Genomic DNA, 23,266 nt, shown 5'->3' with positions numbered 1-23,266 from the left:
TGTAAAGCGGATTAATGTTCTTAATTTTAAGAAGTTATTTGGCCACTTTAGTTGTGATACAAACATATTGGCCTATGGGCTAGGCTACACGTTTCGAAAAAGTTGCAAAAAATACTTGGTTTCTTATGCTGGGCATCATTCACAAGTGATATATAATTCACAAGTGATAGGCTATATATTCTTGATTTAATCTTGTCTTTACATACACTAAATAATATATGTGTGAAATTAACTTGGATTTAGAATGGATCATTATCCTGCACAACAGGGGCAGCTGAAAAAATACATGTCATTTATGCATTTAAATCGCGAATGGAGGACGCCTTTCCCATGGTTTATTTTCATGCCAGCCTGGTTGGTTATATTTACAACAGGAGTATAGCCTATGTGCTTAATATTAGGAAAGTTGATGAATAAATATAGTAGGCCTAGCCTATAGAAAGCTGATCCTCTTGTTACTAGAGGCCATCACTCTCGTTTTCTCACGCAATTGCATAGCCTATTGAAATGTTGCGCAACAAATCAAATCACATTTTGTTGGCCACATATATATTAGCAGATGTTAATGCGAGTGCTTGTGCTTCTAGTTCCGACAGTGCAGTAATATCTAACAAGTAATCTAACAATGTCCCAACAACTACCTAATACACACAAATCTAAAAAGTGTTGAATGAGAATATGTACATATAATTATATGGATGAGCGATGGCCGAGCGGCATAGGCAAAGTGCAATAGATGGTATAAAATACAGTATATACATATGATAATGAGTAATCTAAGATATGTAAACATTATTAAAGTGGCATTGTTTAAAGTGACTAGTGATCCATTTATTAAAGTGGCCAGTGATTGGGTCTCAATGCAGGCAGCAGCCTGTGCTAGTGATGGCTATTTAACAGTCTGATGGCCTTGAGATAGAAGCTGTTTTTCAGTCTCTCGGTCCCAGCTTTGATGCACCTGTACTGACCTCGCCTTATGGATGGTAGTGGTGTGAACAGGCAGTGGCTCGGGTGGTTGTTGTCCTTGATCTTTTTAGCATTCCTGTGACATCGGGTGATGTAGGTGTCATGGAGAGCAGGTAGTTTGCATCCGGTGATACATTGTGCAGACCGCACCACCCTCTGGAGAGCCTTGCGGTTGAGGGCGGTGCAGTTGCCAAACCAGGCGGTGATACAGCCTGACAAGATGCTCTCGATTGTGCATCTGTAAAAGTTAGTCAGGGTTTTGGGTGAAGGCAAATGTATTCAGCCTCCTGAGGTTGAAGAGGCTCTGTTGCGCCTTCTTCACCACACTGTCTGTGTAGGTGGACCATTTCAGTTTAACTGTGATGTGTACGCCGAGGAACTTAAAACTTTCCACCTTCTCCACTGCTGTCTCATCGATGTGGATAGGAGGGTTCTCGCTCTGCTGTTTCCTGAAGTCCATGATCATCTCCTTTGTTTTGTTGACGTTGAGTGAGAGGTTGTTTTCCTGACACCACACTCCGAGTGTCCTCACCTCCTCCCTGTAGGCTGTCTCGTCGTTGTTGGTAATCAAGCCCACTACTGTTGTGTCATCTTCAAACTTGATGATTGAGTTGGAGGCGTGCGTGGCCAAGTAGTCATGAGTGAACTGGGAGTACAAGAGGGGGCTGAGCATGCACCCTTGTGGGGGCCCAGTGTTGAGGGTCAGCGAAGTAGAGATGTTGTTTCCTACCTTCATCACCTGGGCGAGGCCCGTCAGAAAGTCCAGGACCCAATTACACAGGGTGGGGTTGAGACCCAGGGCCTCCAGCTTGATGATAAGCTTGGAGGGTACTATGGTGTTAAATGCTGAGCTGTAGTCAATGAACAGCATTCTTACATAGGTATTCCTCATCCAGATGGGATAGGGCAGTGTGCAGTGTGATGGCGATTGCATTGTCTGTGGACCTGTTGGGGCGGTATGCAAACTGAAGTGGGTCTAGGGTGGCCGGTAAGTTGGAGGTGATATGATCCTTGACTAGTCTCAAAGCACTTCATGATGACAGAAGTGAGTGCTACAGGGCGGTAGTCATTTAGTTCAGTTTTCTTTGCCTTCTTGGGTACAGGAACAATGGTGGACATCTTGACGCATGTGAGGATAGCAGACTGGGATAGGGAGCGATTGAATATGTCCGTATACACACCAGCCATCTGGTCTGCGCATGCTCTGAGGACGTGGCTAGGGATGCCACCTGGGCCAGCAGCCTTGCGAGGGTTAACACGTTTAAAGGTTTCACTCACGTCAGCCACGGAGAAGGAGCGCAGTCCTTATTAGCGGGCCACGACAGTGGCACTGTGTTATCATCAAAGTGGCCAAAGAAGGTGTTAAGTTTGTCTGGAAGCGTGACGTCGGTGTCCATGACGTGGCTGGTTTTCTTTTTGTAGTCTGTGATTCCATGTAGACCCTGCTACATACGTCTCGTATATGAGCCGTTGAATTGCGACTCCACTTTGTCCCTGTACCGGCATTTCACTTGTTTGATTACCTTGTGGAGGGAATAACTACACTGTTTATATTCAGCCATATTCCCAGTCCTCTTTCCATGGTTAAATGCGATGGTTCACACTTTCAGTTTTGTGCGAATGCTGCCATCCATCCACAGTTTCTGGTTAGGGCAGGTTTTATAGTCACAGTGGGTACCACATATCCAATGCACTTCTTTATAAACACACTCACCAAGTCAGCATATAGGTCGATGTTGTTCTCTGAGGCTGACCGGAACATATCCCAGTCCGCGTGATCAAAACAACATGAGCTCTCATGTTGTGTTTGATTAATCACTCTGACATCAATGCAAATGTAGTCGAAAATCTAGAGGGACAATAGAGTGCTGAATACCAGGCAGTTAGCAAGTTTGGTAGGCTACCAATGACCATCAGCAGCATCAGAGCTTGGAGAAGTCTAATTACCGTGACTAAACGGTCACGTGGAATTTGACTGCCTTCATGACTCGTGACTGCCTGTGTGGCGATAATACGGTCACCGCAACAGCCCTAGTCCTGGGGCTCTGTTCACAAACAGACCCCACAGAGCCCCAGGACAGCAACACAATTAGAACCAACCAAATCATAACAAAGAAATTATTCATTGACACATTGGAAAGAATTTATGAAAAATCAGAGCAAACTAGAATGCTATTTGGCCCTAAACAGAGAGTACACAGTGGCAGAATACCTGACCACTGTGACTGACCGGAACTTAATGAAGGACAGCTTTGACTATGTACAGACTAGATTCCGTGAGCATAGCCTTGTAGGCAGACCTGGCTCTCAAGAGAAGACAGGCTATGTGGAAACTGAGCTGCACTTCCTAACCTCCTGCCAAATGTATGACCATATTAGATACATATTTCCCTCAGATTACACAGACCCACACATTTTAAAACAAATCAAATTTCGATAAATCATATCTATTGGGTGAAATACCATAGTGTGCCATCACAGCAGCAAGATTTGTTGCCACAAGAAAAGGACAACCAGTGAAGAACAAACACCATTGTAAATACAACCCATTCTATATATATATCTATCTATCTATCTATATAGAGATATCTATCTATCTATCTATCTATATATCTATCTATCGAGAGAGAGAAAGCAGGTGAGTTACCCCAGCGTTGAGGTAGGGGGCGATCTTTCCCAGGCACACGGTGGTGTTGCAACGGATTGGTCCCTGCTCATCTCTCGCCTGCAGCCGCGCAAAGTGCCTCATCAGCTCCTGATTCAGATTACTCTCATTCAGCTTGGGGGCCAGCAGCAGCATGGACTGGGAGAAGGAGAGAAAAGAAAGAGGCATCAGAACCATTTAACAACAAGAACAGACCTTTGAAAACACCATTATCCACAGGGAAGGTACACTTTCAGTTACACTTGAATAAAGAAGTGAAGCCACCTGGTCTTGTGAGGATAAGTCTGACAGAGTTGGTGAGCCAGTTATACCTTGACAGTTTGTTCTCTGATGGCTGGGTTTGTGTCTGTGAAACCGTGAACGACATGAGGGAAGATCTGCGAGTTCACCGCTGCATCGTTTAGATACTGAACAAACTGCTCCATCTGAAGGAAAGAGAGATGAGGACGGGGTTGGAAAGAGGAATAAAAACAAGGGTTCTGCAGCAAACACTCATTCTGGTGTAATGGCCGCCTCTGTACTCTGATGTGTGGTACACTGTACCTGCTGAAGCAGTCGTATCCTCATGGCCCGGTCTGTAGAAGAGAACATCTTCACAATGACAGGAATGATCTTCTGCTGGTACTCCTCTGCAGACAGGAACTTCCCCACCTGACAGAGACAGAAAGAAAGAGACATGGAAAAAGGAATGGTTTTCTGCCCTCCCGGGATCCTGAAGTGGGTTAGTGGTCTGTTGATATCCCCTTGGTGGTGTGGGGGGCTGCGCTTTGGATAAGTGGGTGGGGTTATATTCTGCCTGGTTGGATGGGTATCTGTTGTGTCAACTACTGATGTAAAAAAAGGCTTTACAAAATACATTTGATTGATTTGAGGGTGGGAGATGATTAGTTGCCAAAAGCATGTTTCCTCATGAAGAAATGCCTTTAAAAGCCGTTTAATGATTATGCTTTATATAGATATGACATAGTTTTCCCACTTCTGCATAAAAGAGAGGAGCAATTAAATGCCAGGCCGGTGATCCATTCTCCTATCTGAATCCCTCCTCTCTGCCTCCACAGCACACATACCTTAAACAGAGGTGTGAGGACGACAGCACCGGCATTGCCAAACTCAAAGGCAGTGAGTAGCTGTGGCAGCACTTTGTGCTTACAGAAGTCCTCTGGGAATGAGTCCAGGTTCTCACTCAGGTCCTGAAAGAACTGCTGCTTCTCTGCTGGGTCTTTGATCTGGATCAGATTGAATAGATAAAACATTTTATTCAGTGAAATCTATCTTATCGGTAAGTCAACACATTTCAATGAGAGCTGTGTCATCTTTAATGTGTAAAGCTTTTTCTATATTGGACTAGTAACCGAAAGGTTGCAAGTTCAAATCCCCGTGCTGACAAGGTACAAATCTGTCGTTCTGCCCCTGAACAGGCAGTTAACCCACTGTTCCTAGGCCATCATTGAAAATAAGAATTTGTTAATTAACTGACTTGCTTAGTTATATGAAAGGTAAAATAAAAAATTAAATAAATAAAGAATATTGGGATGGGGGTCAGGAATCACACCTGGATCTCCTCTAGGAAAAGGTTGCTCTCAACGAAGCTGTTGCTAAGGAATCCTCCAGGAGCTCTGCAGTTTTGCAGGAAGCGGGCTGGGTTAGGCCGGGCCCTGGCATTGGCCCCCACCAGCTCACAGTAGTGTGGCACCAATGCTTTAGGGATCTGAGGGACAACATTTCACATCACTTCCAATTAATTCATGACCTTTGATTTTTTTTGACAGGAGGACATTAGAATCACTAGGATTTTCTTAAAATGTGTGATGCTCTGGTAAAATGTTAGAAGGTAAAGGGTGGGGGAGGAGGGTACCTTTCCGATAGAGCGTAGGGAGGAGGCTCGGGGAAGTGGACCATTGAACACTTCCCAGATCAGACAGCCCAGCCGCCACACATCCCCAGCCCTTGAGGACAGAGAGATGGACCCAGACAATACAAATATGAAGTATCTTCAGACTACATCAAGCATTGAACTAAAACCTTTGTATGTGAGATCCCAGGAAGACAATTTTTCATGAAATCAGTCTTTCATTCTTAACTTATTCTCTGTCCGCCTCACCATTTCTCTCCACTGTTTGGTGATTCAGGGGCATCGTATTTGTCCATGTCAGGGTGAACAGCTTTGGCGGAGGGTAGTGATGTGGAGGCGTCCCCGTTCTCTGGGGTCATGTGGTCCAGACCGCCAAGCTTCCATTCTCCAGCTCGGTCCACAAACACAGCCCAGATACCCAGGTTGTTGTGGAGGAGGTGGCAGTCATTCACCAGGAAACTAAGGGCTTTCTACAGGGGGGAAATAGAGTGTGTGAGAGATAATCAAATAATTCCCCATAACAATGGACTAATTATTTGCCTGAATTTGATTTGGTATAGATTGATGTGTAATAAACATGATTTTAAGCGTGGGAAGACTCAGACAGATACATTCGTTTGAGGAAAGTTAGTCTAGAATCATCTGTTGTAACTGAGTACTGATGCTCTACCTTTGACCTGTTTAACTGCCAGCATCAAATGTCTGACCGTGTTGTATGGTTAAAGTTAGACGCCATTCTGGTGTATCTGTGAACCTGTTTAACTCTGTAGCAGTTAATGTGACTTCCTACGAGCCTTTCGGGCTGGTGTTTAGAGAACATTCAGTACTGTGTGATTAATATACAAGTGCCTTCTTAGACAAGATGGAGTCATCTTTCCATTGAGTAAGAGATTGATAGAGAGGAAGGAAGGAGGGGTAATGGAGTAGAGGTGGAAGAGGATTGATAAAGGACAAGCAGCACTCAACATAAAGAAACACATCAGGAAATCAGAGCACTCATCTCCCCTCCAGTGTACTGACCACAGTCTGATGCAGGCCCCAGGACACCTCCAGCTCCCCAGAGCCCCCCTTCTCTGACTGGGCCTTCAGGTGGGCTGCCAGGGGGGTGACCTGCTCTGTGACCAGGTACAGGCTCTTCTCTGTCTGCAAGGCACCAGAAAGAGACAACATTAATGCATTCACAATGACATTGTTAAAATGTGCATTAGTCTTTTAAGTATGGTTCTATTATACAGTTAGTACACTAACAACTAGCACACTAGCTACTGTTTCTCTCTAGAAGAGAGACAAGGGAACTAACTGAGTCAGTCCTTGATACTCACCACACTCTGCATGAAAAACAATTACAAGAAAAACAAATACAGAAGACTGAGAAAATGGTGACAGAATGATTGTTGTACAATACTGTTGTTGGTCTTTTAAATATCAACTAAATTGTGATGTTATTTGCATTTGGTGTGAAACACACAGACACACACCTCCAATCCATCTACATAGGCCAGGATGTTGGGATGTCGGAGGGTCTTCATACGTTTGAACGCTGCCTTGGCTAGCTGGGTCTGTTCCTCTGTCCCTGTTGACACCTCGTACACAAACACCGATAGTGGTTCCCCACCCGTCTAAGGAGATGTCAAAATGTGACAATGTTATGATTAAGTTACAGTCTCCCTGGTGAGGCCAGACCTCAATCGCAGGAGTGGTGTTGTTCGATCCTGAACCTTGCAATAAGTGTTGTTGTCATGTCACCATACAATTTGTCTCAGTCAACTAGCTACACAAGTACGTCAAAGGTTCCACCATTGCATCTGCATGGCATTGAACAATAAGTAAAAGGAAAAAACAATACTAAGCGGAACCTTTGACAAATTAGCCGATAACGTTAGTAGTTAGCTAACTAGTTAAGTTACCAGGCAGAACAAGAATGACAGTGTGCTAACGACATCATTATTTGTCATGACAGTTTGTCGAAATACATTTTGCATGAGCATGTAACGTTAACTAGCTCCTTATAGGTGACACCAGTGGCTAGATAGCTAACGTTAGCTAGCTAATAACTGTAGCAGAGATTGACGTGGCGATAATACGTGTCCCTGCATAAACAAAACATAGCTAACATTAACTATGCTAGCCTACAAGTAACGTTCGCTAACTGTGCTGTTTTAACTAGGCGATAAATATCCGGACAACACCATCTATATATTAGACATACATCGTGATAATCATGTATGGCAATTTAACATTCAATTTCATCCCATAAATAAGAATGGTGTCCTGCCTTGAACTCAGTCATAGCTAGCTAGCGAGGCCTTGCCTTGTATCAGCTAACTAGCAAGCTAACAAGACATCTGTCAAATATATGTCTGCCCCCACTATTGTATTTACCTTTCGCTTGCCTCGATGCAGTGTCCATATTCCGGACGTGTCTTGAGTGTCCGGTAAAATTTCATAATTAAAGTCTTTGACTGGATCCCGAGCGAAAAAGGACCACATCGCTCCTACATCAAGCAAACAACTACGTAGCTATGGCGAACCGCAGCCTGCTAGCAGGCTAGCTACACCGGATAGATCAGATCCTTCCCTGTCGTTGATTCCAGGGGGGGGGGGCAGACTGGCGAGTGTAGGCAGTGGGTGATTCAAATGTTGACCTCTTCTTCTATGGTATTTTGGCGATCACACAATTTAATGTGCCTCCCACCAAAAATTCGGTTCAAAATAAACAGATCTGATCCCTACAGTCTCAAGGGAAACCTGGGATGGCGTGTCTTCCGGCGTCAGTACCCCTTGGAAGTATTTCGATGTAAAATCCTTCAGTCCCAGAAACCTTTCAACTGCAGCCACAATAATGGCTAGTTTTTTCGACTTATTTGAGACTTGTGCTGTACAGTTTCTAACTGTGGAAATGAATTCAACAAAATCCACATTTTTAAAACACAGGGTATCTTTTGTTTGGTAGCTAACATTTACCACAGACTGTGGTGTATCCACTACCATCTCTTCACTAAGATTACTTGTTTAACCAATTATTTGAATCGCCCCCGCATAGGGGATTCGATTGACCGCTCCAATTTGTGTCACTTCAATTTACCCTTACAGGGCACTCCAGGAACTCAGGATCATGATCCCCATTACAATTGCGAAGCCGTCGTCCTTCTACACACCTGTCTCCAGTATACTCTGTTCATCTGCACACACAATTCTTACACTACAGTGGTTTGGGGACGAAAGCTCTTACGGCGTATGTTACATAAACAAGCTTCACAGCTATTTGCTCTTTATCAAAAAACAACAGGACCGCCAGACTTTCTTATTTTTCTCCATTCACCCAGCGGGTCATACGCCAGTCACCAATCACACCAGGAATTCTCTTCAGGTATTCAACCTGAACATCCGTCTTCACCCCTGAGATTATCCCTTTGAAGGTTGTTCTGCTCCGAAACTCAAAACACAACACTTCTGTTGTCCGGGTTCTTTTGAGGCCCACTGGGCGGTGAACAACGGTCCCAGCGTCATTCGGGTTAGGCCGTCATTCTAAATAAGAATTTGTTCTTAAAAACTTCATCGGGATAGGGGGCGGTGTTTCCACTTTGAACAAATTGCGTGCCCAAACGAAATTTCCTCCTACTCTGCCCCAGAAGGTAATACATGCATATTATTATTACTATTGTATAGAAAACACTCTGAAGTTTCTAAAACTGTTTGAATTATTTCTGTAAGTATAACAGAACTCATTTGGCAGACAAAAACCTGAGAAGAGGTCAAAACAGGAAATGAGAACTCGATTTTCAAAACAGTGTCAAATGATACCCCTTCTAGGTATGAATGAACAAACACTTCCTAGGGCTTCCACTAGACGTCACCGTCTTTAGATTTTAGTTATATGATTCTACTATAAAGGAGGGGCTCATAGGAGCTGTTTTACTGAGTGGTCGTCAGAATATTTCAGTCTCTTTTGGCGCGCTCACGAGAGAGAGTGCTCTCGTTCCAATGCTCTTTCTTCAGACAATGAAATTCTCCGGTTGGATCCTTATTGATGATTAATGTAAAACACATACTAAATATGGATTGCAAACATCATTTGACCTGTTTCTACGACCTGTAACGGTACGTTTTGAGTTTTTGTCTGGAGGGATTGCTCATGCGTCATGAAAATGGATTCCTGGGCTGAACATGCTAACAACAAGTGGCTAAATGATGGGCTTTATGGAACTTTTCAGTCATTTATTGTCGATCTGGAAATCCTGGGAGTGCCTTTTGATGAAGTTATTCGAAGGTAAGTGCATATTTATAGTGTTTTTGTAGCTTTTGTTGACGCCAAAATGGCGACTATTTCTTTGGCTGGATTGTGCTCTGAGCGCCGTTCTCAGATTAATCTTTTTCCGTAAAGTTTATTTTGAAATCTGACACAGCGGTTGCATAGAGGATAAGTTTATCTTTAATTATGTGAATAACACTTGCATCTTTTATCAATGTTTATTATGAGTATTTCTGCAAAATCACCAGATGTTTTGGAATCAAAACATTACTGCACGTAACGCGCCAATGTAAACTGAGATTTGTTTTATATATATATATGCACATTATCGAACAAAACATAAATGTATTGTGTAACATGATGTTATATGACTCATCTGATGAAGATGTTCAAAGGTTAGTGATTAATTTTATCTATATTTGTGGGTTTTGTGAAAGCTACCTGTGCCGTGAAAGAAATGTCTGTGCTTTTTTGGATTTGGTGGTGAACTAACATAAATATACGTGGTGTTTTCGCTGTAAAACATTTAAAAAATCGGACATGTTGGCTGGATTCACAAGATGTTTATCTTTCATTTGCTGTATTGGACTTGTTAATGTGTGAAAGTGAAATATTTCAAAAAAATATTTTTGAATTTCCCGCGCTGCCTTTTCAGTGGAATGTGGGGGGGAGTTCCGCTAGCGGAACCCCAGTCCTAGACAGGTTTTTAACTGACTTGCCTAGTTACAAAAAATAAAAAATACATGTGGCAAACCCATTTGAGGTGTCAAATGGTGAAGTATGCGCTTGGAAGCACAGTAGTAATGATAAAATAATAATGTACCGACACTGGGTTTATAAGCGCTGATATCGACTCTGCCACTCAAGCACGATTTTGGGGCACAGTCGATAGCGCGCTGGACTTCGGGCTAGAAGGTCGAGGGTTCGAGGCCTGCTCCCTGCCTGTTTCATTACAATAATAAGGATAATAAATAAAAAATGTGTACTCTATGTGAAAAAAGAAAGTTCAAATATATAAGTCAACATGAGTGCATATCCATAATCACAGTGAACTGTCATAATAGTAGGGGGGAAAAATGTATAATAATATGACTGAACGTGCTTCTGTAACCGATGTGAAATGGCTAGCTAGTTAGCGGTGGTGCACGCTAATAGCGTTTCAAACGGTGACGTCACTCGCTCTGAGACCTGAAGTAGTTGTTCCCCTTGCTCTGCAAGAACCGGAGGCTTTTGTGGCGGATGGGTGACTGTTGTTGATGTGTGCAGAGGGTCCCTGGTTCAAGCCCAGGTAGGGGTGAGGAGAGGGACGGAATACTGTACTATAGTATATACTATAATGTTACACCTCCATGAAGAATCCCCTCCCCAATAGGTCCCTTCGCCCTCAATGGGACACCTCCACCATCAGCCTCCCCATCCCTTGACCACAATAATGATAATAATAATATAAATGTAAATAAAATAAAAAATATACATACATAAACATATTCACAGGACACTCAACTTATCTCTTTTCCTACATCAGATACACAGGTGACAGCACATAAACGGAGATGCTCTTCATCCCGAGGGAAGGCCTGCCTTTTCGCAGATAATAGAAAATCCGAGATGCTGGAATGTAAATGATGATCCCTTGGCAGCTCCAGATTTGACTACTTCAACTCACACCCTGCTGGAATCCCTGCATTCTCAGAATCCCCTCTGTTATTAATCTCTATATTGTAATCAATAAAGTGTTTCAAAATGCTGTACTTTTATTAACATATGTTCATTCCTGAGAAAGAAGAGGTGTAATATCTCCAGATGGGCGTGTGGTACCCTTCCTCACCCATGCCAACAAGATGTTACTTCTTGTGGGGTCTTTGCCTTGAAAGTAAGTATGAGAGCATAAGTAATGTACAATTAACCTACTGAAAGAAGCCATACTAAAAGGCAAAACAGAACTGTCAAATTATATTATAGCTGTGTAGTTGTATACTTGCGAATTAGAATCTTAAGTGTAACACAATTTTGTTGGGGGAAACTGAAATGCCCATGAAATTTTTCCCCCAGTTTGCTGAATGTGTCCTGAAGGAGTCGATTGTCTTTTCAAATACGGACAAAGATGTTAACATCGTGAGAGAAGAAATAGCAGTCACGCTCCTCCAAAACACTGGTATGTTCAATTTCTAATTGAATATAATTGTAGATAAAAACATATACACTGCTCAAAAAAATAAAGGGAACACTGAAACACAATGTAACTCCAAGTCAACCCCAGTATCTCTACTTGCACATCCACCATTCCAGTGTTTAATTGCAAAATTGTAATTACTTCGCCACCATGGTTTATTTATTGCCTTACCTCCCTGGCACATGCTATATACTTTTTCTACTGTCTTATTGACTGTGTGTTTGATTATTCCATGTGTAACTGTGTTGTGTCGAACTGCTTTGCTTTATCTTGGCACGGTCGCAGTTGCAAATGAGAACTTTAGCCTACCTGGTTAAAGGTGAAAAAAAAGTGTGTATGGTGTCATTTGGGCGAGCGGTTTGCTAATGCCAACGTTGTGAACAAAGTGCCCCATGGTGGCAGTGGGGTTTTGGTATGGGCAAGCATAAGCTTCAGACAAAAATGGCATTTTAGCGATGGTAAGTTGAATGAACAATGATACCGTGATGATGCCCAATGTCATGCCACTCATCCACCGCCATCACATGATAATGCACAGGCCCGTGTCACAATTGCTGGAATCTGAAAATGTACCAGTTCTTCATGGCCTGCATACTCAGACATGTCACTCATTGAGCATGTTTGGGATGATCTGGTTTGACGTGTACGACAGCGTGTACCAGTTCCCGCTAATATCCAGCAACTTCGCACTGCCTTTGAAGAGACAACATTCCACGATCAGTCTGATCAACTCGATGCGAAGGACCTGTGCCTGAGGCAAATGGAGGTCACAACAGACCCTGCCTGATTCTGATCCATGCCCCTACCTTTAAGGTATCTGTGACTAACAGATGCATATCTGTATTCCCAGTCATGTGAAATCCATAGATTAGGGCCTCATTAACTTATTTAAATTGACTAATTTTGTTATTAACTCAGTAATCTTTTACATTTTTGCATGTATATATTTGTATTTTTTATTGTGATGTGCATATTAAATTGATTTAAATCAACTTTAATAAAATGTAGATGTTCCAAAAGCTTGCATGTGTGGAGGCCTGGAGATGCTAAACGTGTTAACGGTCAGTTACCATCAGACCGGTAGTCTTTTGCATGACATTAACCGGCTGATAAAATATCATTACCGCCACAGCCCTAGTTGACTACCCTTGATTTATAACATTGCAACCAAAAGTTGCCTTTCGAAAAAATCTAATTCAAAGATCAACTAGCTCTGGTAGGCTATAAATAAATATTTATGGACTGGGTGGTTCAAGCACTGAACACTGATTGGTATAGTTTAAAATAGAATTGCTGTCACCCAGTTATAACATTAATTTCTACTTATTACATTGTTACAGTTTATAATAGCAATAAGGCAGGGGGGGGGGGGGGGGGTGTGGTATATGGCCAATATACCACAGCTAACGGTGTTGCATTACATAGTGCTTAACAGCCCTTAGCTGTGGTATTTTGGCCTTATACCACACCCCCTTTGGCCTTAGCTATGCAGCTGAAGCAAAAGCAAAGTCAGGAAATGTACCTTTCCTAGTTCAGTCAGTTATCTTAGCCACCTTAGAAGTGCTTACTTTGCAGGCTATTGAGACCCATACACAAAATGACCAAATAAACTGGAAATATCTACAAAGTTGATATTTTTATTCACATCACTGCAATTGAACCAAATCTCAACTAATACAATGGCAAAGTGAATCATTAATTCAAATTGTTTAAGTAATTCATTTAAAAAGTTCCTTAACTTCATATGTCCTTATTTGAGTGTCAATGGAACAGTTTGACATGACGCAAACATTAATACATGATATTTGCTAAACAGTTAACAATATGTTCTGAATTGGCTACGTAATTAGTCATTAACCTGACCCCTATCATATTTCAGGCTAGGCCTACCTGTTACTGCAATGTCCGACAGTCTTCCTCTCCTTGAGCACCGGCCCACTCGTCTTGCACACGTGCAGGTAATGCGCGCAAACACTGACACATCAAAGTGGCATTCTGATCCTGGCCGATAAGGCGATTTTTTTTCAACAAAAGCCTAAATTACACTTAGTTGTGGAAATTCATTCATAACTTCGGGGATTATATCCTTTCCCAGGACTGGAAAAATTCCATTTTAAAATTCCATGACTTGAAAGGATTTTCAGACCCTATTAACAGCCTCAAGACAGGTTGGTTGTTCAGCAACATAACAAACCAGACTAGGTTGGCTTAGATTGTTGACATGTCGGATATAGACTGCTCAAAAAAATAAAGGGAACACTTAAACACAATGTAACTCCAAGTCAATCACACTTCTGTGAAATCAAACTGTCCACTTAGGAAGCAACACTGATTGACAATAAATTTCACATGCTGTTGTGCAAATGGAGTAGACAAAAGGTGGAAATTATAGGCAATTAGTAAGACACCCCCAAAAAAGGAATGGTTCTGCAGGTGGTGACCACAGACCACTTCTCAGTTCCTATGCTTCCTGGCTGGAGGTCATTTTGCAGGGCTCTGGCAGTGCACCTCCTTGCACAAAGGCGGAGGTAGCGGTCCTGCTGCTGGGTTGTTGCCCTCCTACGGCCTCCTCCACGTCTCCTGATGTACTGGCCTGTCTCCTGGTAGCGCCTCCTTGCTCTGGACACTACGCTGACAGACACAGCAAACCTTTTTGCCACAGCTCGCATTGATGTGCCATCCTGGATGAACTGCACTACTTGAGTCACTTGTGTGGGTTGTAGACTCCGTCTCATGCTACCACTAGAGTGAAAGCACCGCCAGCATTCAAAAGTGACCAAAACATCAGCCAGGAAGCATAGGAACTGAAGTGGTCTGTGGTCACCACCTGCAGAACCATTCCTTTTTTGGGGGCGTCTTACTAATTGCCTATAATTTCCACCTGTTGTCTATTCCATTTGCACAACAGCATGTGAAATTTGTCAATCAGTGTTGCTTCCTAAGTGGACAGTTTGATTTCACAGAAGTGTGATTGACTTGGAGTTACATTGTGTTTAAGTGTTCCCTTTATTTTTTTGAGCAGTGTATTTAGTCTCCAATGTTAATTGAAAACAATTACATTTGCACTAGTCTCAAATACATTGTTAGAGGGTTAACAAGCAAATTTGTCATATTAGCATTGACATTACATCAGTCAAAACAAGATGTGGTATCAAGAAGAAACAAGTCACTTATGATTCAGACATGGTAGTTTGTCATTGTTAGTAGCACCTGGCCATCCAGAATCACAACTTCGGCCCCATTGAAGCATGCACATTGTGACGTCAGCTAACCCATCTATAGACTTTATTCAATATTTGAATTCAAATCGCAATCTCGCTAAAACGTATAAAAGTTCCTAGGTTCTCCTGTTTAACTATTCCCTGACTCAGCAGCAGGTTGAAAAAGCAAAGACTCTGCAGGGAATTGAACCCCATCCTGAGGAATATCAGGAGTGCCACCACCTGAGTCTTTTGCTTTTTTTGTTGTGTAAGGACAAAAAGCAAAACCTGGAGGAACAAAAACCAAATGGTTTGTTCTCCCAGGAAAAGAAAAACCCTTACTACCTGCTGCTCTACACGAACCAGAGGACTTTAGCTTCGTTGCGTGCCTGAAACTAGAGGAAAATAAAAGGTCGCCCCCCTCCCAAAAAGACACTGCATCGGTACACTAAATGCCATAAGAAAAATTCCACAACATTACTAAGTTTCAGCCATGATACATGAAACTAGATTACTGACACTGGTCCGGATTCAGAAGTTAGTCAAACTTGCGAGGATCAAGCGCTTAAATTTGAAGCTGTAATAAGAAAAGAGACAATTACCACAACCCCCCCCTCAACCCAGAACCAGATTTTCTCTGAAAATGAAATCCTTAGTCATTTACTGTGACTGACCGAAACAGTACAAACCGCACCCAGTTTTTCCACACTCACACTCAACTTCCTAGAACGGGATCAAACCAAGACAGACCGACTCCCCGTGACTCTGCAGCTGTGAGCTGTCCCAGTGCGCCGTAGAAACAGAAGTTGACTCAAGAGATATCTGAAAGGAAGAAAGAAACAGTGTTGCCCCCCACCCTCCTTGCGTCCACCCAAACTACTGGAACGTGCCCATTTTACGCAATAGCTACATGGAACATTTAGGTTATGCATTTTTTAAATGATCTTAATGTTATGTAGAGCTGTTGTGCATGCAGACAAAGGGTTGAATTACACATAGCCATGGTGTGTTCAAAGTAAAATGGGAACCAAAATGACTTAACTTAGTAAACAAGAAACTGAAGAGATGCTCAATTAGCAGCAAGACAAGCCTGTGGCTCTTCATCTGAAAGTGACTTGGTTCTCAGTGTTCCATTACGGGGCGGCTCACAGATGCCAATTCAAGACCATTTTACTTCAGATTGAGAAATTAGTCACCTGAGAAACCAAAAGGGGGAAAGGAAAGGAACAAACAGAGCAGAGAGGGAGAGGAGACGATGAAGAACGTCGGGCGGGAAGGACTTTAAGCTCAAGCCAATAGAGGGAGAGATGGTAGGTACTTCATTCAGGGGGCACACTCATTTGCTGACAGTTCCCGGCGGCTGATAGATGCAGGAGGCGCAATCGTAGTGGACAGTGAAAAGAGAGAATGATCTGAAACGAAGAGGTGTCGACACAAACATTCTCCCACCACAGTACTCACAACACCCACATGACGTTTCTTAACTTAGTTAAAGATGCAAAGCTGTAGGGCTCTGGGTCAAAGGGAGTGAGGTATATGCAGCTAAAAGCATTGCTTGACTATGGTCATTAATGAATATTAACAGAAATCCAGTTCAAGATGCCCATTGAATCAAACTAAAATATGACAAGGGTCTTATTAAACAAATAGTGAAAGAGGTAAACACCTTCCTACATGTTCCAGGTTAGAAGACATCACATGTGCTTGCGCCAGGCTCACTGATTTCTGTAGAGAAAAATTGCATAATGCCCCTCCCAAGCCCAACAAATACCAATCCAAAAGCAACACATTTGCGCTGCACTCAGTCCAAATTACAGCTGCACAGTTGCGCAGTGTTCCTCAGCTACCTTAATTTGGGAAAGCTGTCACACAGTTGCGAGACTGCTGCAAAATCATTAAACCAAATGCTATACAGTTGAAAATCTACTGTGATACAAGACTGCCTGTGTCCTTGAACAGTTGCACAAGAGTTGGTAGCTGAGGTGATCTAATAGGTAAAGCTAGAAAGTGTCTTGAATGTAACAAACGTGCTCAAACTGTCCTGCCTGTGTTGAGACGAGGTCAAAGGACGGTGCGATTCCTGTGGTCACGTCACTGGTAGATGGCATTCTCCGGTAGGGTTTTTGCAATTCTGCAAGATCAAAAGCAAACAACCAACACCCCTATACCCCTCACCAGAGCCCACATGTTACCCATACCCAACGTATACTTTATAGTTGACATAAAATTAAGGGTTTCCACCAAATCTTCCTGTTGGTACAGAAGAGATTTGCACCCATAGGGAAAGCACAGCAGTGCAACTTCTACATACCACAAGTAGTGCTGAGCTGTTGCATTGCTAGGTAGATGCTTCTCTATTCAAGAATAATCAACTGAGGCCAGAATAAGCCCCATTCAGACAGCCATGTTCCATATCTTGACTTTACCCATGTTCAGACACAGAGATGAGCTGGATTGAACTTATCTGAAACCTTCACTTTCCACCATGTAAGAGCTGCCATCAAGCCCAGGTTACTTCCGTGCTCTAAAAGCACCAAGCTAAGACATACCTGAAAAAGCACAAGAAAAGCCCCCCAGACAAGATACCCCCAAAGAACAAATGCATAACAAAAATGTCTTCAATCACAATAAGCTATGCATTTATTACCAATTATGAATCCTTTACAGATAGCTCTGTTGCAATACAAAACATTAACTAATTTGCAAAGGGAGTGCAATTATGCGTTGCCAAATGTTAATGAAATATTAAAAAGGGAAATGTGAACACATTTGTAAGTGACCTTACTTGAGACCTTGCGAGGCGTTTTGAAGCGATAGAAAACCTTTACATACAATGAGTTAGGGGTGTTCCTGTTGGTCTTGAGTATTGAAAACGCAGGACACAGCACACTGAAAAATGCAGAAGGGAAAACATGCCTTCCACCATTCCCACCCACAGACAAACCCAAACAGTAACCAACCAAGACACCACAATTACAGTATCAAATTGTATTAACAGTTGCTAATATACAAAGAAAATATCAAAATTTGGAGAAATACCAAATCATTAACTTTCCACACAAAAAAACTTTAAAATACCACTGGCCTCTGCGTCACCGTTTCTCCTTTAGACACACGGGGGTAGACGTGGACCTCTAGTTGTTCTTTCATTGAAAGGTTGGGTCACATAATAATCTGGAAAAGTCACAATTAAGCAGTCCCCTGGCCCCAGAAACCCCAAATGCAACTTTATACTCCATGACATAAAATGTGTCAATCTAAAGGTGACCATTACCACACTCCCTGGGAGAATACGAGTCGACTTCCCAAAACGTGGCCCGCCACTTGCTACACCCTTGTAGACACCGATGAATCTCTACACAAGGCAAAACGGACACCCGAAAGATGTGGACCACCCGGTTGATCCCTTGCTCCCCAAACCTCAATGCTAGCCATTTGGATCTTTAAATGCTGCTTTACACGAAGCTGTGTGAAAGAATTCTAGGAAGAAATTTGGATTAACACCCCCCACAACCCTCCCAGAACCCAAATGTCTGCCCAGTTAAAATGCATTGGAAGAAAAACACTTAAGTATGGTAGTACATATTAAAATGTGAGCAACTCACTACAGAAAACTAGCACAAAATACCTTCCTACATCACTTTAATGCCGGTGTCACTTGATCCATCCTTAGAACTATCATTTACGTGACGTCCCCAACTCTTTGATTAATGTGGTGGGTAGTACTAAAGAGGGACTCCCTTGGACGGTCAGCTTTGCTTTAAGGGCCGAGCCTGTGAAAAGAAGAACTCGGAAAACGTCCCTCCCCCCCCATCCACAAAGGCACTACAGTTGGACCAATAACACCAGACTAAATACAAATTCAGGGATAATCCCTTAGTTACCAATACGAAGGCAAATTTAAATTCGATATCAATATTTAGCTAGGGGAATAGTTACTCCGCACGTGATCAGATCATGCATTTAAACTCACTGCTCACTTTAACCAGCAGATGTAGCTGCTCAGCACCAAAGGGGCGTTGTGGTACGGACGTACAGAAGACCTCCCACTCAACACACTCCCATGTAGACCACATCTTGGGGGTAGACCTATTGAACTCAATGACAGGAGAAACTCCTCCGCCCCGGGGGGCACTACATCTGTGCGGCAGGAGGGTGAAATCCTTTTAAGACGGTCCTCCTCTCACCAGCCCACTCTACCAAGAAGGCCATGGGGGACGTATCACAGCAGACACTCAGCACACAGGAAAGGGTTGTGACCAGGAAAATAAACGCTTTACCACACCATTACCTGAAAGAGGAAGAAACAAAACTTCGCGAGCAACTGTTCTTGACAGATTTAAAAAGTGACTTTTAAATAAAGACTATTGGCCTAGTTAAATGTTACCACTGCCCATCATACAAACCAAACACTTTTCCTGTGACTGGTGAAGCTAGTTGACCCTTTTACGCGTTTGCTCTTTAACCCGTCTGCCTCATTGCTGCTGGGACCCACTGGCTGGCTTAGGGCAACAGTCGACCCAGGACTGCTCCGCTCTCGGCTCACTGCAAGGCTCGCTACCCTGCCATCTGGCTCGCTCCCTCCCTCCGATGAACACCCGGCTGCGTCCCACGACTGGCTCCCATCTGCTCCTCCCTCGATCCCCCTGGGTCCTGCCTGGCTCCCCCGCTGGTCCTCCCAGTTTGCCCATGGCCTGGTTCCTCCCTCTGATCCTGAAATAGTCCTTCCTCACAAACTGCTTACTAGCTAAGTCCTTCCCCCCTCAACTCAAACTCAGTCCATTCCCCTCAGGAAAAAATAGCCTTCTTTTCTTCACTAGAGCCAATTGTGTTTTCAAAAAAGTTTATAAAATCTGAGGCGTGACAAGCAAGGTCACATTTGAGCCTGCGATTCCGTGAATTACAGCACGTGCAATTAAGGCGACCACTTCACTTGGATCCTTAATCAGCAGCACATCTTTTCGTCATTTTAGGTTTAAAGCATTTTAAATTCTTGAAGTCAGTCAAATGACTGATACAGGCACCGTCAGGCCAAATTCTCTTCCAATACTTCGCTTGCTATTCAAATGAATAAGGCTTCACGTTTCATATCGTTCAAGTTTAGTAGCTTTTTTCTTTCACATGTTACCTACACAGATTTTTTTTCTGACAATAGACAATGATCAGAACTTGTTCTTCAGGTCAAGTAAAAACAAAAACGTCTTGAAGTTGCTAAAACACGTCTGATAAATGGGACCATCACCCAACTTCCATTCTTCAATTTGTTGTTGGCTATTCTCAAAGGCATCCTAACTTTTCACACGGTTTTAGTCTTGAAACTTGCTTCCCTCAATTTAAAAAAAAAAAACGATTGTCCTTCTATGTAATCAACTATCAGCAGCTACACTTATTAATTTTAGGCTTAAAATAACAAAACTGTGGAAATGCATCTGATATTCACCCAACTTCTATTGCTGATTCTTATTCGGTATAAAATGTATTTCTTGCCGATGTGATCAACTTGCAAAACCACTTAAAGTTAGCTAAACTGTCTGAGACCGCCGCCCTAATATATTCAAATATTTAGTTGGCTATTCTTATGACGTCTCAATTCTTCACAAGATTGTCTAGTAACTTGCATATTTAGCTTCGTATTCACAAGGCTTCATATAGTTAATTTCTTGTAACGTATTGTTCATTTTAAGAAAAATATAAAATAGACGCATTGACGTAACTATACTGCCTCATAAATAAGAACGTCGTTCATCTTTCATACGGTTATTGAATTGTAACTTGTTCTTTCGATAACGCTTCTTATACAACCTGATTCTTTTCTGATCTTCGAAAAAAAACAGTAGCTTGGACTTCAGATAACTGCACCAGCTGTTTTCAGCACTGAATCCCCAGGACATCCATTTCTCCCTAATCGCCATTTTGAATCGGGCCTACAAGTGCGCCACAAGACGCTTCTTTTGTTTGGCAAACATTTTTTGGTTGACATTTTCGATGTTACTCATCTTAGAATTAATACCGAGATGCCAGTTCAGTTGAAATAAGCATACTTCCGAGGTATATTACGTAACCACCGCTGCTAAAAACAAGACCCTAACGTTAATCTCGTGGCAATCATCTTGACCTTTGTCAACTGACACGTCAGAATTCAAAAATGTCCTTTGCTAGCGAGTTGCTATGACTCAACGTCACCTTGTTTTTAATTAAATACACAACTATGTACGATCTGTCGCTAGAATGCGATAGATATAGATAGCAACAAATCTAGGCGTCGAATGACAACCAAACAGCTAAGGTTAGCTACAGTAACATACCTACATTATCTGGTCAACTTCACCTATATTCACACTACACTGCTGCTATTAAACCTGTACTACTCAATTAACGCTATCATTAGGCACTTCTCAAATCAAAGAAGCCCAATAAGTGATTCAAAATATTTAAATCAAATCACAACGACCGGACCGCAAAAGAAACACGACGAGATCGCATCAACGCGTGTTAAGAAGAAAAGGTTTGCTGACTGAATTTATAGTCTAGTTGTGATGCGGCCAACGTCACAATGCGAATACCTCCGACCTAGTGATTCTACGAAATAGGTCCAACTTTGTCGAGCCTTTATGAAATTACTACGTACTTCTACTTACACTTTGTTACTTCACCGTGAAACATAAGCTTACAAACCTACTCATTTTGATTTATGGTCATGAAAAAAGAGGTTCGGAAAAAAGTAACTATGGGAGCCCATCAAAATGTGCACTTTGCTTTCACCTCATCCATGAACCAACCTATCTATATAAACAGTTTCAAACTTGCCAACCATAATACAGTACTGTAAATGTTGCCACTCTTTATTATAAAGTCTACTCATTTCGTTGGTCACAGACGCTGCAGTTGGAAGAGTGAGTCAGTCATTCGACATTTTCAAATAACAACAGTTGACGTCAAAGCATTTGGTGCTCGGATGAATACAAAGCTAGATGTGGACAGTCCTTACAAACCGGATGAAACTGGAATTCACTAGTTCATTCTACCGGGTCTACTTCTCTTTTACTGCATTGCTGAAGTTGGATTTGACTAATTTCGGATATTGTGTCACACGTCTTTGATTGTGTAGCCTACCAACCAAGGACTCCCACCCATCTTTGAAACAATATAACAACTACACATTTGCAGAAGAGCAAACCAGTTTAATTTTCCTTGAACAAAAATAGGCTGACGAGCTGTAACATGACTCATCAGTGGCATTCAAAATATTACATCAGAACAAAACTCAAGATGGCTGCAGTAGCCCAGAACAAACCTGTGTGGTTTATATGCTGGAAAAGTGATGATTAATCATGAGGCCAACATTGGCAGCAGCCAAACCACATCCATCAGCAGGTTTATTTGTGTCTTATAATCAGCTTTTTTAATGTGATATCTTGGCACAACAATCCGATTAAATAAAAGGGAGAAGAAAAAAAACTAAATTATTGAATTATCTGGGTCTATCTGTCTATTTAGACACCCAGTGATCAATATCTGCTAGCCAAGGACATTTTGTGTCTTCAATCTAGAAGATAAAGCTTGAATCTTGAGAATCCAACAAAAGGCTCAATTTGTGTCTTAGTGGAAAACTACTGCCTGGATCTGGAAGGCAGAAGAATGAGTTTGCATTCACCACCAGATGGCGCAAAGCTAATTCACAAGACCTCATGCGTCACTCGATAGTCAGACATATCATAATGAAGATCAAACTAGGAAAGGAATAGGAAGATCATCTCTAAAAGCGAACAGTAGGCCCAGATGGCGCAGAGCCTATATTTGGTTCTGAGTAGAATTCAGTCTCCATCACACTGACGTCATCATCACAATGACATCAAGGGACAAGCCCAGATTAATGTAGGAGGTTGATGAAGGAGAGTAGACTAAATAGGAAATATTATGGCCTGGGCCTATATAATAGAGAAGATATAAGCAGAAATAGGCCTGACATATACTACACAAAAATGCAAAACAACAAGTCCAAAGGTCCTGGAAGAACTGCTGTATCTCTGCAAGGTTCTTTGAATTAGATCATACACACAATACAATAGAACAGGCATTCATTTGGGTGGTGTCTGAACATGTACATTTCGAATGGCACAATCTGTCTTTATCAGTCGCTCCAGGCAAAAACACTATC

General features: G+C 42.3%; 1 protein-coding gene and 1 long non-coding RNA gene across 5 annotated transcripts in view; both read right to left on the bottom strand.

The window, feature by feature from the left end:
* Window positions 1-8,643, bottom strand: part of LOC129827507 (N-terminal kinase-like protein) — a 28,709-nt gene extending 20,066 nt beyond the window's left edge. Inside the window, exons 1-10 of one of the 4 annotated variants that reach the window (XM_055888420.1) lie at window positions 7,866-8,643; window positions 6,962-7,102; window positions 6,504-6,626; window positions 5,733-5,953; window positions 5,487-5,577; window positions 5,184-5,339; window positions 4,699-4,857; window positions 4,175-4,282; window positions 3,943-4,056; window positions 3,614-3,769 (exon numbers count right to left, since the gene is read on the bottom strand). In XM_055888420.1, the coding sequence (XP_055744395.1) occupies window positions 3,614-3,769; window positions 3,943-4,056; window positions 4,175-4,282; window positions 4,699-4,857; window positions 5,184-5,339; window positions 5,487-5,577; window positions 5,733-5,953; window positions 6,504-6,626; window positions 6,962-7,102; window positions 7,866-7,973 (1,377 nt within the window). In that variant the 5' untranslated portion in view covers window positions 7,974-8,643. The remainder of the gene's footprint in view (window positions 1-3,613; window positions 3,770-3,942; window positions 4,057-4,174; window positions 4,283-4,698; window positions 4,858-5,183; window positions 5,340-5,486; window positions 5,578-5,732; window positions 5,954-6,503; window positions 6,627-6,961; window positions 7,103-7,865) is intronic. The other 3 variants (XM_055888419.1, XM_055888418.1, XM_055888417.1) reach the window with 3 other exon arrangements.
* A 9,082-nt stretch (window positions 8,644-17,725) lies between these two features.
* On the bottom strand, window positions 17,726-21,975 carry LOC129827504 (uncharacterized). Its single transcript, XR_008755184.1, has 2 exons — window positions 19,515-21,975; window positions 17,726-19,399 (listed from the first exon to the last, which is right to left on the bottom strand). It is a non-coding gene; the product is annotated as an uncharacterized LOC129827504 (long non-coding RNA).
* Window positions 21,976-23,266: the final 1,291 nt, after the last annotated feature.

Source organism: Salvelinus fontinalis, chromosome 29 (genome assembly GCF_029448725.1).
Source record: "Salvelinus fontinalis isolate EN_2023a chromosome 29, ASM2944872v1, whole genome shotgun sequence".
Classification (NCBI taxonomy): Eukaryota; Metazoa; Chordata; class Actinopteri; order Salmoniformes; family Salmonidae; genus Salvelinus; species Salvelinus fontinalis.
The sequence above is the reverse complement of the archived record's forward strand: the minus strand, read 5'-3'. Positions and strand labels throughout refer to the sequence as shown.